The 13882-nt window shown below is 33.7% G+C and overlaps 1 protein-coding gene across 3 annotated transcripts in view; it reads left to right on the top strand.

The window, feature by feature from the left end:
• The window catches only part of GTF2H2 (general transcription factor IIH subunit 2), a 45982-nt gene extending 33209 nt beyond the window's left edge, over positions 1–12773 (top strand). For all 3 annotated transcript variants that reach the window (XM_037801245.1, XM_037801244.1, XM_037801246.1), the window contains 9 exons: positions 3511–3616; positions 4832–4922; positions 5091–5178; positions 5679–5786; positions 7225–7288; positions 9363–9466; positions 10046–10148; positions 11070–11109; positions 12357–12773. In XM_037801245.1, the coding sequence (XP_037657173.1) occupies positions 3511–3616; positions 4832–4922; positions 5091–5178; positions 5679–5786; positions 7225–7288; positions 9363–9466; positions 10046–10148; positions 11070–11109; positions 12357–12476 (824 nt within the window). In that variant the 3' untranslated portion in view covers positions 12477–12773. The remainder of the gene's footprint in view (positions 1–3510; positions 3617–4831; positions 4923–5090; positions 5179–5678; positions 5787–7224; positions 7289–9362; positions 9467–10045; positions 10149–11069; positions 11110–12356) is intronic.
• Positions 12774–13882: the final 1109 nt, after the last annotated feature.

The following is a 13882-nucleotide window of genomic DNA, read 5'->3' on the forward strand; positions in this document are numbered from 1 at the left end:
CCTCAGAGATCTAATGGGTTATTGAAATGCTAAGAGACAAAGCAATTAGGGCCATTAAGGAAAGTTCCACAGGGCAGAGAGATCAGCTTTTCTTCGGGATTTGCATATGAGCCTGAGGGCCTGAGCTCTGCCCTTCCCCTTTCTATGTTCACCAGAACTCCAAAACTCCTCCACTGTTATTTTGGAGTTTTTTGTGCTGTTTTTTTCTATGTCTGTCTCCTCTCTGCTGGGCCAGCTGCTCTCAGATTCTCTGGTTTCTGGTCTCAGTCTATCTATGGTTGGAGTTTGGATCAGTAGAATGAGTTTCCGATAAGGGCTGCTCCTGCAGTTCTCCCTTCTCCTTCCCGGAGCTGATGGCCCCTCCTCCCACGGGACTGAGCCTGGCAGGGAGGGGCGCGGGTCCCCTGGCCACAAAAACTTACAGATTTCGCTGATCTCAGGAGTTCCACATTTTCATGAGTGTTGTATGAAGTATGCCCAAAGTCAGATTGCTCTGTGGTGTCCAGTCCACGCAGTTCCTGGCTTTCTACCTACTTTCCTGGAGGAGTAACTAAAACATACAGCTTACCAGTCCGCCATCTTGCCCCGCCTCCCCCCGGAAAGTTTAAATTTTAAAGGTTATTGCAAACTTGCAGAATTCCTAAGCTCAGGGTGGGTGGTGGCTCATCAAAGACTTGCAGAATTTCTTAGGGCAGGGGTGGGGTACTGCCTAACAAAACCCTCTAAGGAATTTTTTTCCCTGGAATTTTATCAAGATATATCCAAGGTGTACAGTCAGTCGTTCACAGTATCATAATATAGTTGTGCATTCATTACCACAATTAATTTTGGAACATTTTCATTACTCGAAAATAAAATTAAAAGAAAAGTAAAAAAGAACACCCAAAACATCCTGTCCACCCCATCTACCTCTATTATTCATTTGCTTTTTGTCCCCATTTTTCTACTCATCTCTCCATACACTGGATAAAGGGAGTGTGAGTCACAATCACACAGTCACATTGTATAAGCTTCTAGCTACTTGAATACACTAAAACCTGAAAAGGAAAATCTGTATAATGCATGAGAATGAACTCCAGAATGACCTCTTGACTCCATTTGAAATCTCTCAGCCATTGACCTCTAAGGAATTTTTAGGTTCTGTTACTGTGGTCTTCAGCTCTGTTTGGTTACTTTTCAAAATTTCCATCTCTCTCTTCATATTCTCTTTCATCTGTCATTTTCCTGATTTCCTTTAGTTCTTTGCTCATATTTTCCTTTAACTCTTGAAGCATATTTAGGACCATTTTTAAAAAGTCTTTGTTTGGAATATCCCAGGTCTGGTCCTCCTCATTGATGGTTTCTAATGCTTTAATTTTCTCCTTTGCCTGGGTCATCACTTCTTATGTCCTTGTATGTTTTCTAATGTTTGCTGAAACCTGGACATTTTGATATTTTAATGTGTTATTGCTGGAATTTAGACTCTGAGGAGTTTGTTCCTTAAGCTTATTTCCAGCTGCTAAGACAGTTTTCCATGAATGCCAGGAGCTAATAAAACACAATAAAAGAGGGAAAGAAAGAAAACACCTTTTCCAGTCTTCAGGGCGTATTCATACAGTGAATTTGGAGAATAGCTCCAGGCCAAAGTATAGGCACCTCCCCGGTACTTTCTGTACCACTTCCTGTTTTAGGCATGCACATTTGTCCCTAGGAATTCTCCCTGTTTACTGGGTTCTGAATGACTCCTTTCCCCTAGGAAACAGTTTCCTCCTAGTCCAGGGCCCTGAACTATATGTCCTATAACCAGCAATCCCTTGCCTAAGGCATCCACATGATTGTTGTCCCACAGCATTCTGTAGTAGAGCTCTTGTACGTGCAGGGCAAGTTCTGGGACAGTGAGTCTGTCAGGCTATTGCCAGACAGATTGGGCCAGACATACATGCTCCAGTAATTTGCATGAGGGTTACTCTGCTCTCTCTGGAATGATGACCAGGGATCTGCACTGGGAGAATTGTCAGCTCAGCACTGGGCAGGTGAGGGGTGGAGGAGTAGGCAGCCAGGGCCCAGAGATCATACTGCTTTAAGTAGCCTTTTTCTTGATTTGGCACATGCCCTGGTACTGTAGTCCTTTAACTGTTTTCTGGAGTTTTGAGAAAGATGTTTCTGCCAGTTCTTGCTGGTTGTTCAAAGTTTCTGTTGGGGGAGAGAGCACTGAAGAGTCTCACTCTGTCATCTTGATCCTAATTCAATAATGTTTTATTTTAAACATTTTAAATTAACAACATGAGGTTTCAAAAACAACAAAGTTGTTAAAATTGCTGATAGTCTTGTAAATCAGTAAAAATTTTTTGGAAAAGAGTTACAAAATTAGTTCTCTTGAAATTACGCTTAGGAGATATGGAAGAAAATAGTCTTCGCAGCGTTTTTTTGTAATAGTGACAAATTGGAAATAACTTAATATTCAACATTGTGGAAGTAATTTGATGAATTACACTATATGATAAAGTGAATGTAGTGAAAATTTCAAGTATTATTAATTTATAGGAAGACAGGACGGTTTTTACAGAATACCATGTTTCAGTGAGTCTCAGAGTCCATCAATTGTAACATGTATCTTTGTTTTGTGGACCATTAAGAAGAAGAAACCTTAGCAGTTAAAGTTTGAGACAATGTCAAATGATACGTGAATTGTTCACACCAGCTTCCTTCCTGGTGATTTGACATTTCTGTTAACTACTCTAGGTATTTGGTAGTTTCACCTGACTTCAGTTTTTATTACTTACAATGAGAGAAGTAATCTTTTCAGGTGTTATTTCAGTACAGAAGATGACACAGCTTACTTGTTGAACCTATCTTTTTTTTTTTATGATTTGTAAAGTTCTTGTTTTTTTCTTCCTAAGATATGGAATTGAAGACTACTTTCCGTCAATGATTTTTTGTTTCACTAATAACAAATTTACACACCATTGCTCTGTTCCATGCCTGTCTACATAAAAATAGAATTTTTTGTGTTAATAACCTTTATAAAAACATTTTAAATGGTGGCTGAATACAATATGAATAGCACCAACAATGTACCTAGTGCAATTGAAGCAACAAAATATGAATAGCTATTAGTAGGTTTACACAAGAGCAGGCAATGACAGCTATGTCACAAATGCTGCCTGGCTGTCAGTATGATGGATGCATCCTGAGTTCAAAGATGTTAAAATGTGAAAATGTTATTTCTTAAAATGATAAAATATGGATATATTAATAATAAAAATAATTATGCACTCTAGGATTGTAGTTATTTAAAATCGTGTGCTGAAAGATGCAAAGAAAAAGATTTTTATTCTGCCTCTCAGTATGTAATGAGGCTATCTAACATACATTTCTGGAAAAAGTGCAGCTTGCCAAAAATATAAATTGATTCTAAATAGAATTGATTCTGTGCTTTAACATCATAGATTTATAAATTTTTGGACAAAAATAAATTTCTATAATATATATGAATTTTGTTAAAAGTGTGTTACTCCATTTCTATTTTAGGAAACCCAAGAAAACACATAACATGTTTAAAGAAAGCAGTAGATATGACCTGTCATGGAGAACCATCTCTTTATAATTCCTTAAGCATGGCTATGCAAACTCTAAAGTTAGTATTTTACATTTATTATTTATAATTGATTTAGAAGTGTTTTGCATGAGTTAAACTGAAATGAAAATATGTTAACATAGATCCCCATGAACTCAGCTGTAACAAAATCATTATTTGGTAAGATGAATATTTAATGACATTTATGAATTTTAGTTTAGTGTTGGTTGGTGATTTTATTTTTATTTTACATTTTAGTAGATGAGGTGTATGGACATTTTCTGTAGTACAAAAGAAATTGATAAAATTAAATATTTTTGAAAAATGAGTTGTTTAGAGAACTTAATGTGGTATAGTAATTGTGCATTGGTTATACATTTATTGAATTTTATTAACTTGTTTTTAATGTTTCTGTAATTAGTAGTACAGTTTTCCAGCAAATTCAACTATGTGGAATATAGCTAAGAACCACCAGGGAAATATTCAGTGTAGCTAAAGCTCACATATTTTACCCCTGGGTAATCTGTCCTGACTCACACTTTATACCTTTAATGTAATAGAAATTTTTCTAGTTTTGTTATAGATGAGAAGGAGGAAATGCACATAATAGAGGTAGGACCAATGAATGCATCCGTAAGTGGTAGCTGAGAATGATGTAACAATGCAGAAATAAGTAGCAAAGCTATAAATAGCTGATAAAATTGCTCCAAAAAGCATAGAAGTCCCTATTTTTGTAGGGGCAAATAGCTCACTGCATCTTAAAACCCTCATAAGTCATCATTTAATTAAAATGGAATGCAAAGATCAATGCTTACGATTATTATGACTCTGAATCATCATTAGTTTAAATTATAGTTTCTAAGAAAGAAATGTGTTACTATTAAGCCACAGGTATACCCCTGAAAGTTGATCCATATGGTATTCCCAATGCACACTTTAGACTTGTATGAAACAAACCTACTGTAAGGTAAACTCTGTTATGTCAGGGACCTTGTCAGTCTTGTTTGTCACTCCATCTGAAGAATTTTTAAAAGACTACACAATAAATATGTGTTGAATGAATAAATAAAACAGTGAATAAAAAAAATTGGTAGTTCATTTTTAAAATATTAAAAGTATTTAAGATATATTCACAATTCATTCCCTTTTGATGTTGAAACAAATGAGGTGTTCTTTAGTCTAAATGTGTAAAACACATATACTGTTCTTTCTGGGTAAATTTTATATTAGTGTAATTTGTTATGCCTAATCAGAGTACATTTTATCTTTCTATAGACACATGCCAGGACATACAAGTAGAGAAGTCCTAATCATCTTTAGCAGCCTTACAACTTGTGATCCATCAAATATCTATGATCTAATCAAGGTAGAACTATACATATATTTATAGTCTAAACTAAAGTTATAGCTCTAAAGATAATTCTGTAGTGAATTAATCCCTAATATTCAGAGTAATCTATTTTTCAAACACATTAATTCTTTTTTCTTCTCTCCCTCTTTTATGAAACCCTCCATTTACTTGGATTTTATGAAGACTCTAAAGGCAGCAAAAATTAGAGTATCTGTTATTGGACTGTCTGCAGAGGTTCGGGTTTGCACTGTACTTGCTCGTGAAACTGGTGGTATATATATCTAGAATTTTTTATATTTACTCAAAATTTCTATGTAAGAAATAACACTTTATTAATTAAGTTAGGATGTTTTAATCTGTTTTTAAGCTACTAAACTTAAACCACTTCGTATCCCATAGTCCAAAATATGGTCAGTCATCTTAAATATATCATCAATTTTATAACATATCACCCCAAAATGCAAGAAATCTTTCATACTTATGTCAGTGTTTAGAAGTACTATGTAACTCTTGGAAAGTTAGAAATTTCTATATATAATATTTGGTAAAGATCTCATAACTTGGCTTTAATTAAATTGTAATAGTTATACCCATAGAAGTCAATTTAGAAGTATTCTTTAATTAAGGCTTTTAAAATGATAATTTAGCTTAAACCTTTATTTTGAAACATGTATTTTTAGATGATATAACTTCTACAGAATTACATAGAAATTATAATCCCTTCTTATGTCTGCAAAGCTGATAAATTTTTTCTTTTATTTTTCTTGTTAGGTACATACCATGTTATTTTAGATGAAAGCCATTACAAAGAATTGCTAACACATCATGTTAGTCCTCCTCCTGCCAGCTCAAGTTCAGAATGCTCGCTTATTCGGATGGGTAAGAGCTTATTTTGTTTATTTTAAAGCAGACGTTTACTATATATTTTGGCTCACATTAGACTTTCTATTTTCGTTTGCACAACTTACCATTTTAACATTCATATATTTCTCTGTTTTTCACCAAAGTGTTTACTAATTAGGAAAAAAAAAGTTTGTTGAAACAATTACAGAAAATACAGAGAAGTAAAACGAAGAAAATGAAAACCACATGTAATCCTGTCATCGAGGACACCACTGGCTTCCTTTTATTGTTAAGGCTAGAAAAGTATAGGGACATTGTGTTTATGCAAAAATGCTTGTTATATTACGAAAATTTAAAAACAAGCTAAAAAATCTGTATTGTATGATCAAAGCTATATAATACAAACTGTAAAGATAAAAGGTTGCAGGAGGGTACTAAAAGCAATTTTTTGGGGGGGTAGGTTTAGAGTGCTGGGTTTTAGATCATTAAAAAAAAATTATTTCCCCAAAATTTGATGATGAACACTTATTACGTTTGTTTTGAAAATAAGACATGCATTTTTAAATATAAAAAGGATCTCCTTGTTTAATGTGCATTTTATAACTGTCAGTGAAATGGAATGCTTTTCTACCTTGTTATTGGTTATTGGTATTGCTGGTCAACCTCCCTTACCTTTGTTTCCTCATCTGTAAAGTACTAGTATCTACTTTGTCATGTGTTGCAAGGATTGAGTTAATGCAGATGATACAAACATTCAGTATGTTTTAGATATTATGTTGGCTAATCTTTTTTGATTTACTGATGCATTTCTTTTGCCCATTTTGAAGTTATTTGTTTCAACTTAAAATTTATTCTTTAAATTGATTTTTTATAGCCTGTTAGGAATATTAACCCTTTCTCAGTCATATGATACAAATATTTTTCCAGTTGGTCATTTACCTTTTATTTACTTGTTTTGATATTGAGATAAATTTTCAGTTTTTTTGTGGTGAAAATTTTCTTTTATCCTTTCTGCTTTAACCATGTTTTCAGAATATAAAAATATATACAAAGAACAAACTACATGAAAGGTTTGGGCATTCCAAAATTTTAATCTTGGAAGTATATTCTTGTATAAAGTGAAAGTGGACTACGTATTAGAAGCTTCAGTTGTATCAGAAACTATTTGAAACTTACCAGCTGTTTTTCTTTTAAAAACATCTGTTCATTGTTATTAACTTAGAAAATATAAATGTGAACTTCAGAATCAGAGGTGGTATGTATGGATAGATCTTTTTCCCATTTCCTCCACTGTTAATTTTTTTTATAGCTTGAAATTACGGACAGCTCCATCATGTTATCATAAACATTATCTAAGAGAAGCAGGAAAGAGTTCTTCTGTTTAAGCTTTCTGTTAGGGTCATTTTTAGGTTCTTAGCCTTAGAATTCTGCTCTTTGCTTGGGAAAAGAAAGTAATACATTTTCTTCTATGAAGGATTTCCTCAGCACACCATTGCTTCTCTATCTGATCAAGATGCAAAACCTTCTTTCAGCATGGCGTAAGTAAAGACCTTGAAATTGTCAGTGATCATTTTTTTACATTCTTAATTCCTTTCTCTAATTAATGAGTTTAAAAGGTGGGTTAGAATGTAATGAGTATTGTAAAATAATTTGAGCTATTCTGTCTATTTGTAAAAGGAATGAGGGCTATCTATATTTCTATGGTGTGATCTTCAGGATGTATTAGTAAGTAAAAAAGCAAGGTAGAAAAAAGTATGTAATATTTACCATTCATCTAAGCAAGAGGATGATGTGATTATATATGCATATTTGTTTATATTAATAATAAAAGGAACAAATAATGGAAGTATAAAGCAAAAACTTTAAAAATGTTTACCTTGTTTTGACTTTGGAGCTTTATATTTTACAATTATAAAACAAATCTAAATGTAAGAAAGCAATTGTTAAAAATCAGAAGTGAAACTTCTGCCTCAGCCATGAAGGTTTAACAGGGATTCACCCTCCCCCTTAAACAACTAAAATACCAGACAAAATATATAAAAAAATGGTTTGTAGACATTGGAAATCAGGCAGTTCAGGTAATGATCTCTAGAGGAAAGAAAACATGAGGTGGGCTGTATGATTGCTCCAGTTTACTGCCTGGAGAGACTTTCCAGGTTGTAGTGCAGGGAGGAGGAACCAAAACAGAGCTTGATGATTTTGCTGAGTTTAAGGAACAAAGTTCAGAATTTGGGGGAGGCTAAGATAGCTAAAATTTGCAGTATAGAGTATTGGAGAGGAAAGACGTGCATAGAGTTTGTTATGGATTTGATTGTGTCCCCCAAAAAAGACATGTTCAAGTCCTGACTCCTGGTCTTGTGAATATGAACATATTTATAAATAGGGTCTTTGAAGATGTTATTGGTTATGAAGAGGCCAAACTGGATTAGGGTGGGCCTTTAATCCAATGTGACTGTTGCCCTTATAAGCAAAGGGAATTTGGACACAGTAAGACAGAGACAGACAGAGGGAGAAACAGCTGTGTGATGGAGTCAGAAATTGATGTGTGCCACAAACCAGGGAACATCATGGATTGTTGGCCACCCACCAGAAGCCAGGGGAAAGGCATGGAACAAATTTTCCCCTTTAACAAGAAGTGTGGCCCATCTGAAACCCTTATTGTTGATTTCTAGCCCCCAGAACTATGATACGATAAATTTCTGCTGTTTAAGCCAGCTGGTCTGTGGTACTTTATTATAGCAGCCCTAGCAAACTAAGAGTTCTCTAGAGATCTGCAGAAAGTTCCTTGTGAGTCATTAGCACATGTGTGTGAGGGAACTACTGGAGGCCACTGGAAAGGAGCAAGCAGAACAATCCCTAGAACTCACACTGAGTGGAGAATAGTTTATCTTCCCACTGGTTAGCATAGAAGGACCTCTTAGCACAGAGGGCATTTAATAGAGTCCACAGTAATGGAACCATGTTAACCCTAGACTAATGGCTGCTCTGGACCAGCCTAACAAAGTTTAAAAACAAGTTATGAATGGATCAAACTATTTCCAAGTAACTTAACTATATTCCTGAACAAAGCCTCCAGATACTTAAAGGAATATAAAAATATCCAGCATCCGAAGGCAAAGCAAAATCATAATGCCTGGCAGCCAACCAAAAACTACTTGGCATGCAAAGGAACAGGAAAATACAACCCATTACTAGGAGAAAAATCAATGGAAACAAGCCTAGAAAAAACACTTTTGATGGAAACTGCAGACAAAGATGTTAAGACAGATATTATAAGTATACTCCATTATGTTCAGGAAGGTGGAAGAAAACATGAGCACCGTAAGAGATGTGGAAGATATAAAAAAGAAACAAATTAAACTTCTAGAGTGGAAGAATACAGTGTCAAAGATGAGGATAACGGGATTAGTCACTGCAGAAGAAAAGACAGTGAATTCAAAGACAGCAATAGGAACTATTCAAAATAATGCAGAGAGAAAAAGAAAGACAAAAAATAAAAGGACAGCATTGGTGTACTATGGGATGTCAAGATTTTAAAACCAAAGTTTCAGCTTTATTCAGCTCTATTCACAACTTTATATGTTACTTCTTAATAGTATTTTTCCCCCACAGGCATTTGGATAGCAATACTGAGCCAGGACTTACATTAGGAGGCTATTTCTGTCCACAATGCCGGGCAAAGTACTGTGAGCTTCCTGTGGAATGTAAAATCTGTGGTAAGAAACCAGCTGTTATTCATTAGCCAATAAATTAATCTTGAATAATTTCTTCCCTATATTGCTTTTAAAATAAATGTAAATTGAGTTCTGCTTATATTTTTGGATTTAATTTATGAACAGAGAAATAGATTACTTTCTTCATTTGGTGCCTAGCACTCTGCTTCCAAGAATAGATATGCATTCTAGAAGAGTTCCCTGATTCTATTTTTTTTTTTCCTAGAAAAAGTACTTTCTTTAAAAACATGCAATAGTTTTTGTAGGCATTTTTGCAGCTCCTACCTTTCATAAAATAAATATATATAATATAGAATGGAGAATAAAAGTAATAGAACTGCATAATTTTATTTCATTTAAGTAAGCAAACAGGCCAAGAGAGATCACACAGTCACTTAGTGACAGAGCTAATACTCCATCCTGGAATCTCCTTTTATGGCCACAGGTAAACTAAAGAAATGAATGCCTGAAATCTGAAAAGAAACTTGAAAATATTTAATCTAAGTTATATCATTTGACTTTTCAGTCATTGCCTTTATGAGACTTTAGCTATTAAATATGTCTCTCTGCTTTATGTGTTAGGTCTTACCTTGGTGTCTGCTCCTCATTTGGCACGGTCTTACCATCATTTATTTCCTTTGGATGCTTTTCAAGAAATTCCTCTGGAAGAACATAATGGAGAAAGGTATATGAATTTTGAATTTGTTGTCTGTTATAAGTGGGCAACCTGTGTATTTTTTACTTTGTTTTTTTTTTTTGTTTTTTTTTTTTTGTGTGTATTTTTACTTTGTTAAAAAAAGATAGTCATATTAACTTGCACAAGATCACTTCTGATTTAGAAAAAGAGTTGTAGAATGCTTTGGTTATAACTGAAATAATTCATTATGAAACAGCTCTGATCTCCAGAAATCTATTAATTCCCTTAATCAAGAGTGTTGGTGTACTGGTAAATCAGCTCTCATGCCTTTCCCCTGGCTTCTGGTGGGTGGCCAGCAATCCATGATAATACCTATATTTGAAAAATGAAGAAGTAGGATGATAAGCGTAGGTAACTATCAACCAGTTGAAACTTTTGAAAGTGTTTGCTTCTGGGGAACTGGAAATGAAGGGGGATGAGTGGGCTGCTATTTTGGTAATAAGTTTTAAGAAATTTTAACTCTTTTAAACCAGCCTTTCTTGAAAATTAAGCCATTGGCATCCATTATATGTAATAAATAAACTTCTTTTCTGTGTATCTAGATTGGTACCGGCTGTCTACCATCTTTGTGAGAACTGAAAAATAGTTGCTCAAATAATCTTCTGTAGGGCTTGAGTTCTCTCACAAAGCCCCAGTTGAGAAAGAATGCTAAATTATGTTCGTATTTAACCTAGGTGAAAATAAAAAGCTAAATTAAAATAAAAGATTTTGGGTTGACTTATCACCTGAACTTGGGATATACTGTGGAATTTTTTTAAATTACTGATTTTCTTAACTCTCTTTTTCTCCCGGAAATTATGTGTAAAGATAACCACTTATTAATTATGGGGTTATAGTTACTAAGATTTTACTGAACTATTTTTATTAATGAGTTCTAAACAAGAATGATTCTTAAACTTTCTTTTTCAGATTTTGTTATGGATGTCAGGGGGAATTGAAAGACCAACATGTAAGTTCATTTGCTTTCTAAATATTAAGTAATGTGCAAGAAATATTGAGGAAAAGGTATTATAGTAAGTTTTCATTAGGTTATTGAAGGCCAGACTCATATCAGGTTGTCCATTAGAAGTGTGCGTATAGCTGTAGAGATGAGACAGGAGCAGCATAATTTAAATGGTTTTGTCATTCTGCGTTCTAATTTTTCTGTAAAGATATTTTAATACTTTAAACTGTAGTCAATGTGCAAGCAAAACTACATTTAGTTTGGAAATATTGAGGGTTTTTTCTCCATATTGTACTTCATGTTTTGCCATAACTCACTTTGAAGTTACCATTTAAGATAGCAACAGATTTAAGGTGATTTCCCCATTGTGCCAATGAGAAAATATTTTAAAGTGTTCTTGAAGGGGTCAATTTGAATATATAAACTTATATAGCTTCAAATAAAATAGATCACTATTTACATTTTTTTTAGTTGTGTCCATATTTAAAACTGTACTTCATAAACTATATGAAATATTAATTGCAAGAATTGCTTGTGTATTCTACTCTCACATTTCATAAAACAATTGTATTAACATTTATTATATGCCTCTTTGACATCAGTAGCTTCATCCTCACTAGAACCACTTTTGAATCACTTGACAGTTTTTAAGAATACATCATCTTTACTCCCATGTTGTTTGAGATTTAGTAGTTTTTGAATCTGTATGTGATGCTGACCCTGGAAATTTTACCTCAAGCCACAAGTATCTGTGTATGTAATACTAATAGAACAATGAGGTTTTTTAAAAAAATTTGTTTTATATATGCCCTTTGTTATGTTTTTTAAAAGTTTAATTAAAAGGAGAATACATTTTTGAAATTGTGAAATCATTCCCTAAGAATAACTAAATCTGTATTTCTCTTTTTAACCAAACCAGTCAGGTGAGCTTTCTTAAGCATTCAAAATGATACTGTTTTCAAGCTCATGTGTCTTTTCCAAACAGTTACTTAAAGTAATTAAGAGCGCCTTATAATACAGGAGGTTTTAAGGATTCAAAAATAGTCATTCCCTCATTTCTAAGGGATCATTTTTTGGAAAAAATACATTGCCTTAAATGTGAGGATATATAGTACATGGGAAGTATAGTACATGGGTAGGGAAAAATTGCTAGGGATATTAAAGAGCAAAACAACCTGAATGTCTTCTAGCTCTGCTGTGCTTAACCTTTGGAAATTACTTAGGTTTATTCACTTTTCTTCTTTTCACTGCAGGTCTATGTTTGCACTGTGTGCCAAAATGTTTTCTGTGTGGACTGTGATGTTTTTGTTCATGACTCTCTTCACTGTTGTCCTAGCTGTATTCATAAGACTCCAACTCCTTCAGGTATTTGATTTCAGCATGTAGTACACATTTTATGTATAAAAAAGAAATTTTCAACTTTAAATAAATGATTCTTTAGAAGAAGCTTCATTTAAAACATGAAGAACAATTTGAAAGCAAAATCTGATTTAAGAAATGTTTTGCTGAGAAACTGTAATATTCCTATTAAATTTATTTGTTCCTGTCACAGAAATGCCTGAAACTCAATAGTACTTCATTCAATTAACTTTGTCTTCTATTATTTTGAGTCATACTGTTTTAAAAGTCATTGTGCATTATTATATTTAAATTACTTATAATGATTATATTAATGTGATAATTTTCCTGTTTTATAATTAAAGTAAATACAAAATCTTTATGATTTCTTTTAATTCATTTTTAGTGAAGAAGAAAATTAAGTGTAAGTGTAAATTTGGTATAAGATGAAACTCAATCAATAGTTACTATAAAATTAAAACACAGGAAATTATATACTGCCACACCCACCAGAGGAGTTAGTCTTTTTAGGCTAAAGTAAACACTCAGATATAACTATTAATACATCTGAAATTATTTGTTGCTCTGATCAGCAGGGTGTTTTTAGGTCTTAACATTCAAACTCAAAACTTGGCACCAGTTTACTCAAAAGGATATCAGATAGGAACAAATAGTCTGCCAATAGGATATTATCAAGCAGTCCTCATTAGCAGGGGAAGTCGTTGTAGTAATCCACACAGCACGGTTTAGGTGCAGGAAGATGAGAACCTCCACAAGGATCAAGGAGCCAATTTGTTTTATAACGAATCCATAAGCTTAGCTTCCACGGTCCCCACAAGAGACATGTCAGTTTCCAGAGTCACCACACTGTGGGAATCCCAAAGCATGTATCCCTATCAGATTAAAGTGCATCCCAGTCCAGATACAATTTAACAATCAGGAGTCCTTTTTACTATAAGCAAAGTTGCCTAGAAACATAGGTGGCATCCTTACCTTTATCAGGTTATCAGGGTAACAGAGCTAGAAAGCTTAAAGGAGAGTGAGATTTAAATGCAGCATGGGGAAGGATTTTCTTTACCCTTTAGCTCTCATAATGCTAGACCTATTGCTTTAAAATTTACTCGGTAATAATTGGTAAACTAATTTCTTAACAGAGTACATCTAAAAAAACATTTTGGTTGTATGGTACCTGAAACTGATTTACCTTATAGTTTAGGATAATAAAACCAAAGTTGTGGTGTCCATTTGTTAGCTTCATTCAATTTCATACCCAGGGAATTTAGCTTAACCTCTAACTTTCTCACTTTTGGTCATCAGAGAAACTTGGGTAAGAATCTATTATGACGTCTTTATTTTAGGTTTAATGCAGATACGCCATTATAAGCAGAACTCTTCTTAGATGGTGGTGAATCAGGCTTCCCTAGCAAAGGTCTTTTTATTT

Source organism: Choloepus didactylus, chromosome 13, assembly GCF_015220235.1.
Source record: "Choloepus didactylus isolate mChoDid1 chromosome 13, mChoDid1.pri, whole genome shotgun sequence".
Classification (NCBI taxonomy): Eukaryota; Metazoa; Chordata; class Mammalia; order Pilosa; family Megalonychidae; genus Choloepus; species Choloepus didactylus.